The 20335-nt window shown below is 39.7% G+C and overlaps 1 protein-coding gene across 4 annotated transcripts in view; it reads left to right on the top strand.

Annotated features, from left to right (window-relative positions):
• GNB1L (G protein subunit beta 1 like) overlaps window positions 1-20335 on the top strand; it is a 48809-nt gene that overhangs the window by 16383 nt on the left and 12091 nt on the right. For 3 of the 4 annotated variants that reach the window (XM_037375760.1, XM_037375768.1, XM_037375787.1), the window contains exons 2-5: window positions 10167-10337; window positions 10569-10694; window positions 12567-12729; window positions 16449-16547. In XM_037375760.1, coding sequence (XP_037231657.1) covers window positions 10222-10337; window positions 10569-10694; window positions 12567-12729; window positions 16449-16547 — 504 coding nt within the window. In that variant the 5' untranslated portion in view covers window positions 10167-10221. Of the gene's footprint in view, window positions 1-4543; window positions 8689-10166; window positions 10338-10568; window positions 10695-12566; window positions 12730-16448; window positions 16548-20335 lie in introns of those variants that run through there. The other variant, XM_037375776.1, reaches the window with a different exon arrangement.

Below are 20335 nucleotides of genomic sequence, written 5' to 3'. Positions count from 1 at the left end.
TCAGAGCCTTGGAGATGAGCATATTTAACTAATGCATCCTACGTGCTTATGCAAAGTGGATATAGACTTACATGATCAAACTGGCATGAAGGAACGATTGTTGGTTTGTATCTAAAGTGTAAGCTTAGCCTAAACTGTTAAAATAAACATTTTATTTGATATTTAGGTAATATTTGCCCTGTAAATGTCATTCCTGTTTGCACTGGAATTATAATGATCCTTATTAGATTTCTTGGACTTACTTGCTCTCCAATAACTTGGCTTATCCAAATACTTATGCTGTGTTGGATGGGAATCCTAATATACAAATGACACATACTATTAGTAATTAAGCTTGAATTTTGGGGGATATTTCATAGCATAAAAATATAATCTGTAACTTGGACTCATATATTTAAAAGTGACACACATAACAGTAAGTCTTCCCTTTTTTAAATACTGAAGGGGTTCTTGGAGAAAATAAAATATAGGTACCAAATGGTGTGGTCTTTACTGAAATGCAGTTGCTTCTGACCTTGAGAGTTCACCTGAATGAGGATTTGAAGTTTTAGCCTAATGAATTGATGCAGATTAAAGTACTGTCTACATTACTTTGTTTCTTAAAATACTGCATGGCATGTGAATCTCACTGGCCACAGGCAGAGACTGGCTGTGCCTGGAGTCAGTGAGTGGAGACCTAACTCCGGTTCTAGTGACTGTGCCACCTTGGGAGGTCACTTATGTCCCTGCATCCATTTCTCTATCTACAAAGAATGACCCATAATAATGCTGGTCTCAGAGACATGCAGTAGTTTACACAGAAGCAGAAACCTTCCAAAGAGAAAATGCTTCATGAAGTACTGGTACAATGAATGAATCCTGCAAAAACGCTTCCTCATTTGAGCAGCCTCAGCAATATAATCTAGCAATTTGGGTGGGTGTAGATCAGGTCCAAATTCAGAATGTAAAACAAGAGCTGGATACAAATAGGAATCACTTCTGGTTATTTTTCTTTCTGTGTTTATGTCAGTTTATCCTGTTTGCTATTTGCAGTTTCAAAGTATATTTTTTTTAATTGTTATGAAACAAATGTTTAGAATATTAAAAAGGGGGTTAGGAAACAGGTACAAATTCTGATGATATAAATATCATCTCCCACTATAGCAATGCTGGCAAAGTACTTAGCTGGTTCAATTAAGTGCAGAATATTTTCTCCTCTTTTAAGAAATATGTATTTTGTGAATGTATTTTGTACTTGTCTTCTTAAGTCTATGAAATGTGAACTGTGTGAACAAAGTGAAAGGAAGTATTTTGGAAAGCACTGTCTGAGCTCAGCTTGCAGTGCATTTTAATTTAATTGGCTGCCTCTGCAAGGCATCTCACTCTTGGTAAGGCGTATACAATAGGGGTTATTTCATAATAATAATGCAGAAGCAAGCATATAGACAGGAACACCAGCAGAAGTTTTAAAAGTATGTGAAAAGTATATTGCTTCATTGTGTCTTCATTAAGAGTCACTACTGGGTGTCTCCTCCCATGAAATGTGCAAGAACTGAATTTTAGGAACCTTCATATTCAAAGGAGCTTGAGGACTTCTGACTGTAAACAGCAGTCATTTTTACTTCAAGTATGGCCAAAACAGAATAAAATACAAACCTACAAATTCTGTGTGTAATAAAATACCTGTATATATTTCTTTTATTGGAGTTTAATCGAAATATAGTATTTGTAGAGTAAGAAAAGAATTCATATACTTTTGTTTTAATTAAATCCAAGGTAGCCATGCAAAATTAAAATGCAGTGTCTTCTGAAACTGAGACATGGAAATGAGTGTAATTTTAAGATTAAGTATGAAAATGGGTTTTGGTCCCTTTCTCCCGTATTGCTGACTGTATCAGGCCGGACCCCAAGCAGAGCTCAGTATCGGTGGCAACAGCTCCACTTCTAGGAGCTCTGGACATGGCCCTGTACATCAGGAATCAATTGATTAGTAATTGTATGATGTATTTTAGAAGCATAGGTTAATTTCCTATAAGTTATATTTTATTATGTAATATCACGTTACATATACATTTCCTTAATACTACAAACTTTTAAGTCATATTTGAAGAAGAAAGTATAGAAGACAAAATGTCATCCGATTTGTACGGTGTTTCATGTTCCTATGCCCTGTGGGAGGAAAACGAAAGTAATAGAACAGACAAATAAATAAATGTGGTGTTGAAACTGGCATGACAGTTTCTGTTCTTGCGCAACGGAACTGCAATCAATTTATTGTCTTCATTGGTCAAATGCCAGAATAACAGTATAATATTATACAAGAGTAGATTAATTAAAGTGTAATTAGAATGGAATAAATTAAATAATCATAAAAGTTTGTCATGGGAAAAATATGTGTTTAGAATTAATTAGTTTTCAAATCAAGTGATATTTTAATTGCTCAGAGTTACAGAATCCTTAATTGCAGACATATAATTCTGGGCCAAATAACTTCAGTTGCTGTAACAACTTGATATATTTCTTCTCTGTCAATTCTTTTTAATAGTTTGTTACTAAACAAGATTATTGCAGGAATGTCTGCTAAAATGTCTGCAAGACGTTTAATTAAGCCCATGCTATCTGAGGACATTATTAGCTCTTGGAACCAAAAGATTTGTGGCTGATGCTGCACTGTGCAGCACCCCTAATTAAGGAGGATGGGCAGACAGAGGCCCATGGCTGACAGATTGCTATGCACGGCTGAACTAGAGCCTACTCAAAACAATCTTTTGATGGTCCTTGGCTTATCAATTTTCTGCTAGACTACAATGATTTATAAGTGTACAAACTTAAATTCATTTTAGGTCTGATGGTACGGTATAGAGAGACTGTTTTGTAAATACCTCTTTTCATTTATGTTGTACATTTTCATATTCTTCAAGTTTGCAGAGTGATGAAGCATTTGTTGGCTGTTGGGGGTTTTTGCATTAATTTTATGGAGAGTGTGTTGCAGAGCTGAACTACTGTGGGCTTTTATGCCTCCTTTCTTTATCCAAACAAGGTTGTCTGTAGTTATATCATCGCACTTTACCAAGCAATTAATGGTTTCAGCCAGAACAGATGTGTGTCTTTTCCCTCATCTGCAAAATGAACCTGTTTATGAAACACTAGTATTTCATCTGTTTCAGCTGTATTCATGTTGTATTTTAGACTCCCTTATTAAAAGCTAGTGCAATGATGTGAGACAGGGGCTCTCATGTTTTTAGACCCCATATTTTTGGTATAAAAGTATCCATGATATTTGGCTGTCTCCAAAATGTTTACTTCAGTAAGATTTCGAGTGCCCAAAGTGTTTAACGGTGTTAAAAAAGGTCAACCAGCTGATAGCTGAAGGCGAATATGTCAGAAAGAAAGACTGAAAAAAAATTATCAGTCCAACACAGTGGGAGTATTAGAATGATTAATGTTTATGTTAATTTATGGCTTTTACATATTGATTAATAGCTTTTTGTTTCAGTGACCAAAATGTGTAAGTGGCAATGAGATCCATATGCTAACTCAGTGTCTTTCAAATAATTACAATCATTCTTAGTTTTGTTCCCATGCTGAATCTATGTTTTCATACAGAAAATAATTATTGTACAGTGACTTTTTTAAAAATTGCAGATGGAAGTATTTGAAAGTGAACCTCAAGACATACCTGGGTTCCAGTGTTCCTGAAGGTTACCCACTGACATTTATATGCATTTTTCTTGCAAACATCATTACTTAAAATCGTAATATATTGTGGTTTAGCCTGATACAGTTAGGGGATGCATAGGTGTTAAGGTGCTAACACTGTGAGGAGCCATTACCTGAGTGGAAATCATTAAAGATGTGTTGCATTGCATGATGGTTATTAGTCATTTTCTTCTCTGCTCCCATAAGATTTCTTGGCATATCACCAATTGCTGATAAGCAGTTTTGTTTGCTATCTGTCTATTGACTGTTACAATTAAAATGTGGAAACTTCCATCATTCATTGTCTGAATGTCAGGAGAGAAGGTAATTTTGGGGAGCTCCTGAGAGAGGATGAAATCCTGACTTCCCTTGAAGTCAATGGGAAATGGAGGTTCTTGGCACTTCGAGAAATGAAGCTTTTGAAGTGTTTTTCTGTGCAGGCAGGAATTGTTGGTCATCAGAAATTATTTGGGGACTATTTAGAATGAAAGCTCTGACAGCATTTAGTGTTTCCAACCTGTGAAAGGAAGGACTCTTGTCAATTGTAATGTTGGCTGTGTGGCAACAGGTTTATGATATCAGTTAATAAAGGACTGTATAGCTAGGTCATATAAAAATCATTGCATTCCCTTTGACATTGACGTGTCTCTAATGAGCAAGTTTTGCAAGCAAGAGACTTCTATCTAGAAATCTATCTACAGTACCTAGATGCTGTGTTTTCCAGTGCAAGCACAAGCACACTAATGAATGCTCCCAGTCCACTGTTGTGATTATTTTTTTTTTTAAGATTTTGAAAGCACATATAAAATACAAATACAATCACTGCTTAGTCTCTACTTTGGTAGAGGTAGGTAGTAATGTGAAAAATAACCAATTTAAGAGAAAGTGTCTGGCTGTTCTTACTCCTGAAAATTAGGAGTGTTTTATTAGTACATCTTACTGGTTAAATCAGAAGTCTCTACTAATTCTAGTTTCTGCTTGAAATAAATTTCTTGGTTTATAGATTTCTACTGATTCCTAATTTCCACGTGAAATACTTTTTAAATTAGCTTTAAAGAAATCCTAGAAGTATAATACAGTTTATACCTGAATTTAGCACCAAAGATAGCAAAGGGAGCTTTAAACTGAAAGCTGTGGTGTTAGTTGACTGATGAGTGAATGTTCCTATATTCTGGGGCTCTGACCTTTGCAACTATTTGTGTAGCACTCCCACATCTCTTGATCTGTGCAGGCAGTTGCTATACGAGCTTCTACTAATTCTCCATTTACTAGTGCGTGTTTCTGTTTGCACACAACAGACATAGCATGTGTTTTGAGGGACTGGGATACGAATGCAAAAAGCAGGCTGCCTGACTTACGGATTTTAGGTTAAAATTTTGGATTTTAACCTAAGTGGCAGTTTCGTTCTTCCCTAAGTGTTTTGTATGTGTTAGCTGGTTACAGGGCACAAAATGGTATTTTATTGTACAGTCAGTTACTTTTCACCTTACGTGCAAAGAGATTTCTTCAGACTGTCTCGCAGCATGCCTTTCTATAGCAGTCTTCCCTGTTTCAGTGTGTTCTGTCATTTTTTTGATTTGTGCATATAAAAGGAAAAGCTGGGCTTAAAAAATCATCACAATGTGTCTGAAGAACTATTTGTTTACCAAACCATATACCTGCTTTCAGACCTTTTGTAGTCAATGACCTATATTTTGCAGTCAGTTGACGTGAACTTTAACTCATTCAACTTGTGCAGATTTGTCTGGCATCACTTTTAATTAGGGCTGCGAGAATCCATTTTCATACATAAACTCTTGTTCTGCGCTTGCTAGAAGGAGCCATATAACCAGGCAGCCTGTTTTGTCAACCAGGGATGTCCAAGGTGTTTCCAAGTCCCGCTGTGTTGTGGCATAATTCAGAGGCAGGTTAGAGGCTGGAAGCACGAGGATATTGTGTTTGGAAAGCTCATGCTGCAAGGGCTGCCTGTGGAATTTTAACATTGGAGATTGCAAATGTAATGGAGTAAACAAAATTGTTTGCATTGCACTATTAATTTGAGGGAGCCTTATTTCCACTGACTTCCTCGGCGGTTATAGCTCGGGACCCACTTTGAAAACACACTAGAGCTATGCTGCACAACGTGACAGAGTCACAAAACCTGTGAGTGAGTGCAGGTAGGCACAGAAGCATGGGCTAAAAAGGGGCTTTTGTATGAATGAAAAAGAAACAGACTGGAAACGGGTAAGCACAATTTAGTCACATCTTTCTCAACTCGTTCTTTGCTGTGATTTTTCCTTTGGGAGGATGGCACCTGGTAGACTAGGAATTTTCAAAAAATAACAGGGATTTCATATATCTGTTTGTGAGCACACCTGGATGTGTTGAATATTTTGCAGTAGTAATTATGTCTGCACACCTGCTGGTTTCAGTCCCAAATCAGTTTGCCAGACATGCCTAGAGAGATTTATTTCTCCTATACCTGAAAAAGTTTTTACCACTGAGTTTTTACTACTCTAAATAAGCCTAAAGAAAAAAAGAGGATGATTTTTTTTCTTGTCTTTGCTTGAGCCATTGGTATCTCAAACTGAACTGTGGAGTTTGTTGGGGGAGGAGGGTGCATGGATGATATTTTAATAGCAATTTGTTTTTGCTTCAATGTGTGATAGAAATACAAGTGACAGGAGTGGGAACAGGAGAGTTGCTGAATTCTGCTGGAATTTTTCCTGTGGGAATTTGTTAATGTTTTTAATTCTCTGAGAGATTTTTCTAAGGTAATCCTTTTGACATTTACATATTTTAAATGACTCTCATTAAATAAAAGCTTAACTTTTTTATATCAAATGCTGAAGTGATGATACTGGCATATCACTGCATAGAAATTCAAACGGTTTGAAGATTATTCTAATTGCAACCTAAGCAAAGCAAGTTTTGTGAAGGATATTAACAGTGAATTGTTCTTTAAAATAACATAATTTTGAAGGAAATTCAATTATTCTGGCATTTTTTTAGGCAAACCCCTTTTTAGTACCTATAGCGTGGTGTGCATAGCCGTTTGCTAATTGAAACACTAATTTGAACAGCTGGGGTTTCCACTCCTCACTCACATGGAGCCCGACGGTTTGCAGTGCACCTTATGGAAAATACTTTCAGTTGTCTCTGTCATATCTGAGTGTAGCTCAGCCCCTGAAGGAGGATGCTGTTACCAGTGCAGGGAAGGCTGGAGGAAATAAAGTGGAGCATCTTTTAAAAAATAAGAGCGTGATGGTGAGGTGTTGCATCTCTTACTGGTGATAATCTCTTGCAAACAAATGCCATAAGCAAAATGATTCATATATTTTAACATCCTTTCACAGGGGAAAGGAGTCATAGCATGAGGATAACTCAGGAACAAACATAATCTAGCCCTGAGATGCTTTTAAATGAACTTTCTTCTGTAGGTTGTCCTTGGCTTGTTCAAGCCCTTGAGCCAGATTTTGCTCTCAGACCAGCCTAAATGCTAAGCAAATTTAATTAAATTTGCTGCAGATATCCCCAGTTAACAAGAACAGATTGGTCCCCCTGAGGCTAGATGGAGTTAACAAGAAAATAAATGTTGTGCTAATTAGATAACTCATTTTCAGACACCTGGGGTGAAACTTTAAATAAAGTCCTAGAGATTTGGGATTGAAAATTTATTTGAAAATGAGTCTTAGGCTTCTAAATCACATAGGCACTTCAGAAAAATTTACCCAGGGGCTTTAACCATTGCACAGTCATGATATTTAGCACGTTTGTGGCTGGCTGCTTAGCAAAGCACGGTATAACCATTATCTATTAGAATTAGTGTAACACAATGTATTTCATTATCCCTGTAAGTAAAGCAGAGATACTGAGCTACCTGGTGAGTTGAAAGTAGGCTGAATGTCATCTTTTTGAGGATGCTTATGTGTCAGCAGGAAGAGATGGATGCTTTCTTGGAGGTTTTAAGGCACCACACTTCTATTTGTGATCTCGTGGGACTTTCTGTTGATTCAGGTACCTAAGAACTTTTAATTAAACCTTGATCTTAAGTGACTTGTCCAAGCTCATGGATGAAGAAGACAGCACAGATGCAATTTTATAGTTCAGCACTTGCTGGAATTAAAATAAGATGCTTAATACTGTCACACTGCCATTCATCTGCTGAGTCATGATAGGAAGTAATAAGGAGTCATCTCAGAAACCAAATAAAAAATGACATGGGTTTAATATTAAGCCAAATTTCCAGATTCATGTAGCTGGTGAGGAAAAAAGCAAGCAAAGAACCAGGCTCCAAGAAGCAAAAAGTCCCTTCATTTGCTTACAGCTCAAAAGTATGCTTTCAGTTGTTGGGTTTTTTTCCTGTAGCCAGTCTGAGTATTTTTCTGAAATATTGTCCTTGTAAAGACATGCATTAGTGTAGCGTCTGTTTCATGCCAGGTAAAACCCTTCCCACAGCCACGCACACACTTGCTGTCTGTCAGCAAAAACTTCTGTGTCAGTAATTAGAAAAATGCTATTAGAAACCTGCCTTGTAATCCCAAATAGCCTCTGGGTTGACTCAGTTCTGTTTTGTCTTCCTTGCTCAGCGCACTAACCTGGGATTGTTCCACTGTGACGACGGACCCTGCTTCTCTGCCAAGCTACTGTTTATTTTATTTATGTGGTTCTACAAAGCATCATTTTGAGGACAACAGCATATAGTTGTAGTGTCCCAAAGAGGTGACCTTTGGTGACAAAATCCTTAGTCTAGCTGGTTTGTAACACAGGTGAAGCATGTTACAGATGGGCACCTGGGAGCTGGATCTCACCATGGGGGCAAACCTGTACATCTTGTAATCATCTGAAAATTTACTCCAGCCTGTCATGAGTCTAGATCATCAGACATCATCATATAAAACAGATGAGTCAGGGCACTAAAACAGGAGGTTATCCACTGAGCTCATTATTTTCATACCTAATTACACACTGCTATTGAGGGAGAACTGCGCATTGTGCTGAAGAATCCTGTTTCATCACTAGTCCTAAGAGGTAATTGTGTTTAATTAGAACCTATAGATACCATGGTGATTGCTGATCTATAAACACTCACGGTAGTCCTGCAAATGAAGTGCAATTGCAAGTACATCCATTAAGTACAATTCAAAAGCTGATACTGAGGTGAGATGACTTAAAATTAAAAGTTGAGCGGTTTTAATTTACCATGTAACTTGTAGCTCTAGTGCTCTGTCCTCATTCTCTGCAGTTCCTCTGCTGTGAACCAGCAGGCAGAGAAACACCTGCTCATCTTTCCTTACTGAATTCAGAGAACTTTTTGTTTAACCTGGTGTAATATATGCATGAGTGGGAAAGCATGATGAGAGCTGATGTATGTAGTGGCAAAAGCTGTCCTTTATGAGGTCAGGTCCAAGAGGAAGAGGCAGAAATACAAGCATGGCTCATAATGTCACAGATGAAGCAGTAAAAACTTCTCCTGGTGGCAATATTTTTGTAATGCATGTTATAATGCATTTTCCAATGAATCACAAATTGTACTTACAGTCAAAGAAGCTGCTGGTTACCTTGTCCCAGCACAGCTCGAGTGGGTCACTTGCAGCAAGTCAAAACATGGAAAAGTCATCCTTGTCCTTCTCTGGTGCTTGTGCACAGCTGCCTGCAAAGGTGCTAACGTGAATGGAAATCTTGGCGAAGGTGCAGATGAGTGGGAGTGTGCCTGAGCAGATCACACAAACTGTCCCCACGAGTTCGTAGTAAATTGTCCTGCACATTTCCCGCGTTGGACAGGGCAACAGGCTTCCCCCTGTACTCATCCTGTTCTTTGCTGATTTGGACCACATTTGAACTGATGACATAGAGCTGAAAGTGTCCATCTTTATTGATCCTTTGGGGAATAAAACCTCCTTGGAATAAAACATTTAACGCCGTAATCACTAAGTTAGTGTGAAATACTGCGTTTCAAGGTTTCAAGTAACCTTGCTTGGAACCAAAAATTTGAACACTTGCAAGTAATGTAGCATTGTTGTGTAAAAATGATCATAACTCTGACCTTATCTGATTCTTTTCAGTTGATGGGTTTGCTGCAGTGCTTTTCTGTAAATGGTTGTGAGTGGAAAGTACAGTAGTATTTTTATGGGGTGGAAGGGGAAAGACTTGCCAAGGGGCTAAGTGGAATGATAAATTGCTCGCCCACTGAAATTATGGGTGTCCAGTTTCTTGCATTTTGTAGGTCTTCCTTTTTGCAGCAGGGAGCACAGCTGAAAATTTTTGTATTTACAAATGCGCAAGAAGTGTGTCCGCGTGGCCAGCTCAGCATTCACTGTGCTTGAAAAGGGATGCATCAAAAAGCAGATCTGACAGCTGCTTGACCAGTCAACGTTAAGAGGAAATACTTTACACTGAACTGCATGGCAAATAGAAATAACATTCAATAATGATAATTCAAAGAATAAAGTGACAAGGAAAAGCAAATGTCCTGATCAAATATATTCAAAGTTGTCATTTCACTTTAGGCTGCCCTGCCCTCTAATCTGTGTCGCTCTCTCGCTCCCCTGGCGCGTTGCTTGGATGGCTTTGCCCCCCCCGGACCCACAGTTTGTTCTCAGAGGTACCAGTGCTGCAGTCTACACTCTGCACTTCTCCTGTGGAGGCCAAGAACCTGATGTCCCCATTCTTTTCTCTGGGTAAGTAAACCAGGATTTCTGGCTGAGGTGAGCATCATGTGGACATTTTTTACAGCAAAGTGTATTATTTGCATTAATTGTATCCGGAGAAAACGACAAAATACGTGGTTGGTGAGTGGTGGGTGTGTTGTCTTTGTACATACAGCTTCAGTTTTGGGGAGAAGGAAAAAAAAAAAACCAAACCAGACTGTGTGCAGTGGTCACACTAAAAGCATGTGTTCTTACTGCCAGGTCTCAGAATGGGTTTATCCATGTTTGGAACCTGAAAACACACAGAGTGGACACGACACTGGATGGCCACGGAAGAAAATCGGTCTACTGTGTGGAGACAATGGGTGGTAAAAACAGGCTTCTCAGGTTAGTAAAGCAGGCAAACCCAGTGAGATCATTCTTGTCTCTGTGGTGTACATGACTGAAAAAGAAAAAAAGGGGGGACACACACAGGGGGAAGGAGTCCTTTATTTCTGGAGTCACTGAAAGTCTCTCCAGCACATATGGAAGTTGTACAGAAGTACAAAAAAATACCAGAAAAACTGCATAACAAAAAGTGGGGGAAAAAATAATTAATTTCTTTAGGGTATATATATGTGTGATGACATCACAACAACTTGGGGTCCATAGTGTCCTTATTACTGCAGTGAGATCAGGTGAGGTCTTTGGGTAAAGGAAATACACTTGGATTTGAAGTCGACAGATGCTTCACTACTGGTTCTTAGGGAGGATCAAAATTTCTATAGAGATTATCAATAGAGGGGAGGGGGAGAAAAGGTAAGGAAGGTGGAGAAGAATCAGAGATGGAGAATGGAAGACTGAAAATGAGCAAGAATGCTGAGTTGCATGCCTTTGCTTTGTTGCAAAATATCTTCTGTTCTCGTTTAGCAAGGGAAGGTTGGGAAGATTTGTATACTTTGGATTAGACAGGTGATCTAGAGTAGATGCCAAAGTGTCTGTATGACTAGGAGGTGTTCTGACATGTTTATCTAGAGAAGACATCTCTTATAATACACAGTGGAACTCATTAGCATTTCTATTTATTATCTGCCTAAGTACCATTATCAACACTCTCCCCCATAAAACGATAATGAACGAGCATTGTTTGTATAATTATAGAGTTTTTCCACACCTCTATTTTTTGCTGGCTAACAGTTCACATAGCAGTGCAATTTTAGGACAGCAGTTACCTGTATGTTTTGGTCCTCTGTTATAAAGCTAAGTCACAGATATTTCTTGCAGTACCACATTGTTTGTATGCCCAGTGCTGTAAATGTTTTGACAGTTTGTTACTCAGCTGAACAGCAGATGGGAGTTTCTGTATTGATGTTGAAGTCCCAACAGTCTAGATTTGCATCTACCCCTGGTTTGGTTTCATACTTCATGGGGTGATACTGCTAATTTAAATAAGAAACAGATAAGGGATTTTTGATGACTCCTTGTCCCGGGTGATAACATGAGGATACATATCCTGTGCTGCTGTAGTTTGTGGCTTGGAAGCTTCTCCACAGTGGTACTTTGTTCCACAGCCAGTGGGGCCATGTAAATGTGCAGCAATTCATGCTGTGCCCTTTGTCTGGCCTCCTTGGTCCTACTGGGACCAACCGCTCCTGCCATGTCCCCACACATACACAGTTCTCTGTGCCCTCCCTGTGGCTGTGGGACCTTGACCACTCAATAACTGTAGCTTTTTATTTATTTCTGATGCGCTTTTTGCTGTCTTGCCATTTGTCTTTCGGCTGTCAACGCGCCTGACATTTCTATTTCATTGCTAGGGTGAAAGAGTGTTAAATGTGTTACTCTCTGGATACTCTTGTTTCCTTTTAAATTAGATATCCATGGTAAAAAATAAGTACTTTTATTATGAGTATGTTCAAATACGCATGAGACTTCATACATACATAAGCACACATGAACAGCCTAACTGTGATGGAGTCTCTCTTCACAAGCAAGCATGGCTAACTGTGACTGCTGTGTATCTGGCCGGCCCTCAGGTCCTCCCTCTCCTGGTACCTGTGGAACCCCTTGGCCAGGTTTGCCACCAGCAGAAAGTGGTGGTTGCAGTGACACCAAGTTCCCACACGTCTCAGGAAAGACCCAGTGAATAACCCCACAGCAGCTGTATGAAGCTCGCCAGTGCCCTTCCTGCACGTTAACGACCCAGCTCTGAGACACTGACCTGCAGGGAGCCAGGCTTTTGCAGAGCTGCTGCTCATGTCACTTGTTTTGCTGTAACAGTCAGGGTCGTGACCAGAGGATCTGCTTGTGGGATTTAGCAGAGGGACGGGCTTCAGTGACGGACTCTGTCTTCACGGAGAATGTGGGATTCTGCAGATGCTCTCTGTTAAAGGTGGCACAGGGACGCTGGCTAATGGCCATGGCAGCCAAAGCGCTGGAGGAGGTAGGAAGTGTCTCTTTTTCTGGTGCTTGGGAGGTTGCTTTTGGTTTTGCAACGAGATAGTTCAGAAGGGGAAACATCATTGCTCTCAAATTCTCTGCTCAAGGAACAAGGAACCTTTGGGAGTTCTAATCACTGACTTTACCTACTAGAAAGACAACTGAATTATATAACTCATGCTCCAACAGCAAGGATACCACCCCGAGATTTGTCTGACATTAAGTATTTGCAGCTGCTGCTGGTCTTTCACGTGCAGGAGTTTTGAAAACTCTTCTGGTGCTGCTGAATACTGTTAAAGGGGAACAAAAGTCCTTCTGGGGAACGAATGGTCAGAAAGTCTGTCATCAGACGGAGGTACTCATCTTCCGCCTGAAGCTTTGCTGAGAGAAGGGGAGGTGCAGGTGATTTGTAATGCGATATGTGGTCTTTCACCCCGGGCTAATTCTTTAACTGGTACTTTGGCTGGAAATAGTTGAATTACTATTAGTGGCCAGAGGTTTGCTCAGTGTGAGATAATTGTAGGGTCCGTTTCAGTTCCTACTGGGTAAGTCCACATCTAATACCCATTATCACAGCAATCACTGACTGACAGCTTCGTTGGCAATTTCCACTTCTGCTTCGCACAAATTGTATTTTTGTTTCTTTGAAGGACTATTTGAGGACATCACACAAAAATAATTTATTTGAAATACTTGATGTCAAAATACCAAACATTTGAAAAAAGAAAGAAGTGGCATAAATATGAAAAGAAATATTGTCGCCAATTGCAAATTGTTCATTAAAGGTCACATGCTTTTCTGGACTATAGGATGTGTATTTTGAAACTGAAAGTTGCATATTTTATATACGAAGTAATAAGTGGGAATGGTGCCTCTATTGCAAGAAAATGTGAACTTTTTATTATTCAGAAGTTAAGCACATATTTAAGTACTTTGTTGGCTCACAGCCAGAACGTTCAACCTTTTACAGAACTGAGTTAAGCCTGTAGACACATCCACTGTACCAGCAAATACAACCATTCCGAGTCCCATACCGTGTTCTGATCAAACAGAAAACTCTCTCCATTTTACAGCACTGCTTAATAATATTTAAGTTAAACAAAATTGACAAGCGCATTCTTGTGTCAGCCCAAGAAGAGGTTTTGTGTTAGGCAAAGAGTACACACACACACATTCTGGTAATGAAGAATTAAATAAGCATCTGATCCAAAGAGAAGACGTTTACCCCAATGTCTCTTACAACTCATCTCTGGTTTATTTTCATTTGTTTGCTTGGGCCCTGCAAACTGATACTGATTTGCTGTCTCCTGAGGTAAGAGAGTTCCACTCCGTGTATGAACCTTTACATTAGAACTGTGCCAGGTTTCAGTAAATTCACATAAGATCCCATAATATGTCGTGCTTCCAAATAGGCAGCACTGTGTGAGATACAGTACATTTGCAGCTTATGATTAAAATTAAGACTTAATAAGTGTTTATGCTTGGCTGGTGCCCAAAAAAAGAGTAATTTTGTCTTAAAGCAGGTTCAGTCCATAAATAATGAGATCTGAACAGGCATTTATTTGTTCATGATTGCATTTAAATCACCAATTATGAGTTACATGCACTTTTCTTGCCAATTTGCCAGAAACATGTTAAAAGCTTTATTAATGTGAAAAAGGGTGTGTTTCCTTGTGGCCAGTTTTAGCCACCCAGGAACACTATTAACCTCAGGCAAAGGCAAATCTTTCTCCTATTAAGCAAAACCAATATAAACACAGAACTTGAAGTTTTAGGTTACAGTTGTCAAAATATATGAAATAGTATTTATTTCTAAGGCTCAGTTGCCTCTAATGCAGACAGTCTCTGGAAATGTCAATCCACCATAGGCAGCTCATGCCTGCCTACCTTCTGCAAAAACATTTTCTCGTCTTCGCATTTTATGTTGTCCTTTGCGAGCCCAGCTGTAGCCTCTGTACCAGTTTGTGCATTTTTAATCAAGCTAAAGTGAAGGAGTTGTGCTTTTTACCTTTTAACCTGCAGAAGAGCATTTATCACAGCGCATTTACCTTTCCTCACTACGTAACCATTGGAGTTTCAGTCCTCTCTAGGAGGCAGTGCCCTTCGCAGAGCCAGTAACATCGCAAGCTGAGAGCAGGTCATCTTCGTGTTCATAGCCCATTTCCTGTAACGGCTAACTTGGTCATTACGTTGATGGCAAGGAAGTTGCCAAGATAAAAGCATCTTTTGTTAAGAGTGTAGCTCCAAAGAACCAGAATTCCCAGATGATCAAACTTTGGTCTGTTCATAGGTTTGATCTAGGGATTGGGCAGCTCTTTGCTGTAGTCTCCATTCCTCAAATCTGGAGAACGGTTTCCTGCTCCATTGCGAAGTGGCTTTAGAAAGTGTTCTGCGTATTGTGCTTAGTGCATTGTCGCCTTGCAGCCCTAGAGTGCAGCTGGCTTTTGGCAGCCCAGCTGACAACCTCTAGAAATAGGGAGATGTTCTGGCAAGCTTTGAACTAAAGGTATGGGATCAGAAAGCCATCGCAGCTGCTGTGGTCTTGACTGATAGCTCCCAGAGGAGCCGTATTTGTGTAATACCTCATCTCAGATGCTTAAGGAAATTTGCATGACTGGGGCTGTCCAACAGCACTGTTGGGCTTTTGCATATTTTGAAATAGCCTAGAATGGCTGGCGATGCTGGATTTATCAAATTTTTGAAGTCCTTTAATATTACGAAATACGCAGACCATTGTTTATTTAATTAAAACAAAAGATCACCTTAGTGATTAAGTATGCATTTGAGAAACAGCGATGTTCCTGGCAGCAAGCTTTTGATACCTAAGAACTCTTTCTCCATAGTTCCAGGCTTGAGAATCAGCCCAGAGCGAGGCACTTCTGTGTCAATCAAGACTGAAAACCTTCCAGTGCCAGACTGCAAAGGAAGGCTCCCTGGTCTTGCCTCCCATCATCCTGAGGTGGAAATGAGCTGCTTCCTTGGCAGAGGAAAGACTTGCTCAATGCTATTAAAAAAAAAAAAAAAAAAAAAATCAGATCCACAGTTCTTTTCCATCGCACAGTTCATTACTGTCACTACAAGTAACAGTGGCAGCTGCTATGTAGACAGACTGCGTGTTTGACACAATATTGCCTGACCCTGCTTTGAATAGCGTCAGGCAATATTGTGTTAAAAATACCTGTATGCCATCACTGCTCCAGCCTGCATTAGCAGGCAATTCTGGAGCGCAGTCAGGCACTAAATAAAAAAACCCACCTTAGATATATATATTGCCTATTCCACACAAGTTCTGTGTTACCATGACAGAACAGAGGAGATGATGCAAGTGTCCACAAGTGAATATAACTAAAACATTAACAACAGAGATGGAAAACGGGGAAGGGGAGAGGAAGGAGGGAAGTGTTTTCAGATTAAGCAGTATTACCTAGTGCATGCACAGTATCACCTACAGGATGGAGGGAAGACTAATACAGCTGAAGCAGAAAAGTGGAAGAAGATGTGTTCGTTCTCGCAGTTTGCCTGGTCTTTCCTAAAACAATGCATTTATTTAGACGGCTGTAGATTCCCCTACAGCTCCAACTTAACATGCATTCCTCAGTTTCCTCCAGACAGTTTTTACTAGAAGAGCTTAAACAAACCTTAATCACCTTAAAAGACTTGTGTTTTTAACAGCAGAATTTTGACCTGGAGCCTGACCAAATACTCTTGTTTTCCTGATGTCAGGTTCAGGTTCTGGAGCTGCCATCCAAGACGTCAGTCTGTACCTTGAAGCCAGAGGTGGGTGCCAAGCTGGGCATGCCCATGTGTCTGAAGTTATGGCAGGTAAGGCAAGAGCGCCTGCTAATTGTGAAATGTTTTCCCTGTGATTCATTTTATATGAAGCACATGAATCTTTCTTCACTTGGATTTTGATTTATTATCAAACCAATCAAGTAATTATACTATTAAAGGGGGGAAAGATTTGTGAACATCCTTAATGTAACTTTCAGAGCTTTCCAAGCTTTAATGGAAGATTTGCAAATGTTCAGGGAAAGCTTTGTATCCTTAGGAGAGATATGTTTTTTGCATCAATCAAGAGGAAAGTGAGTGACTTAACCAAAGCCGGTTGTTTGATACGGTTTCTCACTGCATTAAGAACGATGAGAAGTTATTGGGTTACTTAAAAACAGTGATTTTAATGGCAGGATGCGTTCACTTCGGTGCCCTCAGGACAAGGAAACACTCTATGAACATTTCTATTCCAGACGTACAATAGGAACAAAATATTTATGGTGGTACTGACTTTGGACAAAAAGGCAAATAAAAGCAGTTAAAGAAAAACACCCCCGCATTCGCAGAGTATTCAGCAAATGATGTTTATGGGGTGCCAGCAGAGAAAGACAAGTGGTACAAAATGGTGGCAGTAGAGGGAGGAAAGAGTTGAGGTGATTGGCCCTTAAGTTGGTGGCAAAGCCAATTCCCAGTTTAAGCCCCTGACTGCAGACTGTTAGAGGTCCGCAGTGCCATCCGTGCTGATTTCAAGTATGTTATTCCTGCAGGTTCAGCTGAACATTAGTGTTGGTTTCAGTTGAAAAAATTAATCAACTGGTTGTGAATTCAGGGCCTTAGTGTCTTCACTCAAGGTTCTGAACCAACTGAAGTCCAGAGGAATTCACTTGCTGGCTTCAGACAAAAGCAGGAGAGGCCACAGTTCAAGTCCCATGCTGTAATTAAAACTTAGAAGAAAAAAAAAAAAAGGGGGAGGAATTAAATAGACTGATTAGGCTGTTATTAAACAGAAAGTTTCTCCTAAAAATGCAATCAGTGTTCAGTACTCAATGAGATGAATGAGGCTTTCTGTCTCCTGGACGTTTTTTAATAAGATGAAGATAACTGAGAAAATGTTCAGTGTTGAAAATGTTGCCTGTATAAAAAGTCCTCTGTCTTGCCATATTTTCTACATGCATTAATATTGCTATTCCTCCAAGAAGCGGAGCAGGTGCAGAGTCTTAATTTTATGTAGTTTTTAATTTTGTTGCCAGTAGGGAAAAAACTGGACTGGGAACTGGGAGAGGTAAATTATTCCATGTAGATTCTGGCTTTGGGAAGTCACCACAACTTCCTAGACTGCAACAGGTAAGGAGAAATAATCCCTTACAGTCTCACAGCTGTCTCTGCTCTTTTACAAATGTGTGCAACTCGGTTTAAAAGCACAGGGGAGAAGGATACTCTTAAGGGCAAATAATTATATGTGGCGTACCAAAGGGACGCTCTGCGTTCTGGTTTGCGGTTTCACTGGAAGTGGCTCACTGAGTAACCCTGTAACCATAAAAGCAGGAACACAAGCTAACCCAGCTGCACCCCTTCCTGAATAGAGGCCATCCAGGATTTCTTTGTACATGACTCTGTTGGGCAATATCGACATACCCAGGAGGTGAGCACTCCCCATCGCTTATGGGTAACGTGTTGCCTAAGAGACTATTTGATGTTGATTATGGCACAGTAAATTAACAAGTTGAAACAGAAGCTGACATGGCGAGATGGTCTGAAGGAAGTATGCTCAGGGTTGTTGTCCAACAAGACTTTGGGGGCTGCAGCCATGTACTATCATATTTTTATGAATGCCAATAAAAAAAGATCCACGTGGCAGGGAAACAATGCACATGAATTAGAAACTTTTAGCGCAGAAGGAAATTGAGGCTTAGGTTAGGCTTGTCGATTAAGCCCCACTGGCTTCGCCTAAGCAGTTGAAAAGCTTGCAGCTGTTTATTTTGCTGTTTTGGAACTTTTTTCCCTCTCGTTTTACCAGATCTGTCCTTAAATGTTTTAGTTCATTCAGTGGGGTTTTCCTTGTGAAGGTTCACATTCTTAATTGTCCCTTCAGCTTCACACCTTCCTGCTATTACTAATTGGGTGGAGTAGGATTTGCAGGAGTTAAGGATAGTCTTCCCTTACATTTTTTGCACTCCTTGGGGAAGGCATCATGTTGCGTAACGGTGCAAACAAAATAATTCAACAGGAATAATACATGTAGAAACTGGAAATGCAGAGTTACTACTTTATATAAACTATAGCAATTATTCCTGTTGAGTTGACAGCAAATCACCTTCTCTTCCTTCCTTGACAGTTATCCAAATGCAACAACAAAATGTTCTGCTTAGGAAGAACAATGATTTATAATTTCATTTTTCCACTGAAACAGAACATGAATGGTGAAGACTTTTAGCCAGGAGTGTCCGTTATTAGGCACTGAAATAAACAGGCCATTGTGAACCACTGCTTGGTGAGCCCAGGCTGAGAGCTCCCCTGATCTTTCAATAGCTTTTATTGTTTAAGAATACGTACTTATTAAAATATTACACTTCATATGGTTGGGGAAAGTCAGGAAGAAGTAGTGTGGGAGACCTTCATTTCATAGAACACAGTATTTTGTTTTTAAAATGGACCAATGTTAACCTCACTTGCAAATTACTGGGTTTCAAATCTAAGCTAAGATACCTACAGGAAAAAGAAAGGTTCTACTTGGTATTTCCTGTAATGCTGAGCACTCATCTGTCTCTCCGACCTTAATGAGGGTTATGAGCACCTAGGAAAATCTGGCCATCCCATTTGGAGTGAGGCAGAGGAGCCGACCCTGCCCATCCACCTTGTCTTTCCCTGGCTAATGGAAGCTATGGCTCCTGTGGAGGAGTCCTGTGCTCTTAGAAGAGCAGTAGAAATAATTGTGGGGGGGTTTAAAATGCCCATTCTGGGGGCTTTTTTTAAGGTTAATTGAAGTACCTATGAAATACTTTATTTTGCTTTGAAAGTTTTACCCTTTGTTAAATATAAATCAGATCTGGAATGTTCATTTCATTCAGATTTTAACTTTTCCCCGGTATTAAAAACCAGGTACTCTTCATTCAAAATACCTGGTAAGTTGACATTAATTCACGTATATTTGACACATATTCATTGCTCTGATGTTATTTTAGCAGATCAAAAATTTGACAGAAAAAAATGTGCACAGTTCTGGGCATTATGAGAGACCTTCTTTGCAGGCCTTTCTAGCCAGAGCATGCTCCCTATCTTAAAGCAAGGAATGAGGCTCCTGCAGGATCCCAGGTGTGCACAGACCTGTTCAGAAAGATGATGTAGGGGATTTCCCCTTTGGTTTCCTTCTTATAAGGGACAATTTTCTTCTCTGCTCAGTGAGATCCGTTCCTTGTTCAAGCAATTCTCTAGGCTGAATAAATCTGAGAAAGAGCATGAGGCTTTTACTCAGCAGTCTAATAAGACTTAGACCACCCATCTCTTGTTAGTTTAACTCCCCCTAGAATAAATAACAACCAGTGGGAGAATAGTCTGGGCCATTTAATAGAGGCAGGGAGCCTTTGGCCACTGCAGGCTTGTATCATGACATTGACGGCCAGCAAGTTGGAAGAATGTCATTCAATAACATGATACCAGTAAAAATTAATTCTTTATAAATGTCCTTTACCTTTATTTGGATTGAATGTCAAGGAAACAAATCCTGTAGGATCAGATGGCGTTTGGAAAGAGCTGAATAACCTACCAGATACTTTTCTTAGGTGTGCCTGCATGAGGTGGTTGTAACCCCAGTGTCTTTATTTTGGTGTTTCTTCTATTAA

Source organism: Falco rusticolus, chromosome 1 (assembly GCF_015220075.1).
Source record: "Falco rusticolus isolate bFalRus1 chromosome 1, bFalRus1.pri, whole genome shotgun sequence".
Taxonomy (NCBI): Eukaryota; Metazoa; Chordata; class Aves; order Falconiformes; family Falconidae; genus Falco; species Falco rusticolus.
Note: the sequence above shows the minus strand (reverse complement) of the source record. Positions and strands in the feature narration are given on the sequence as shown.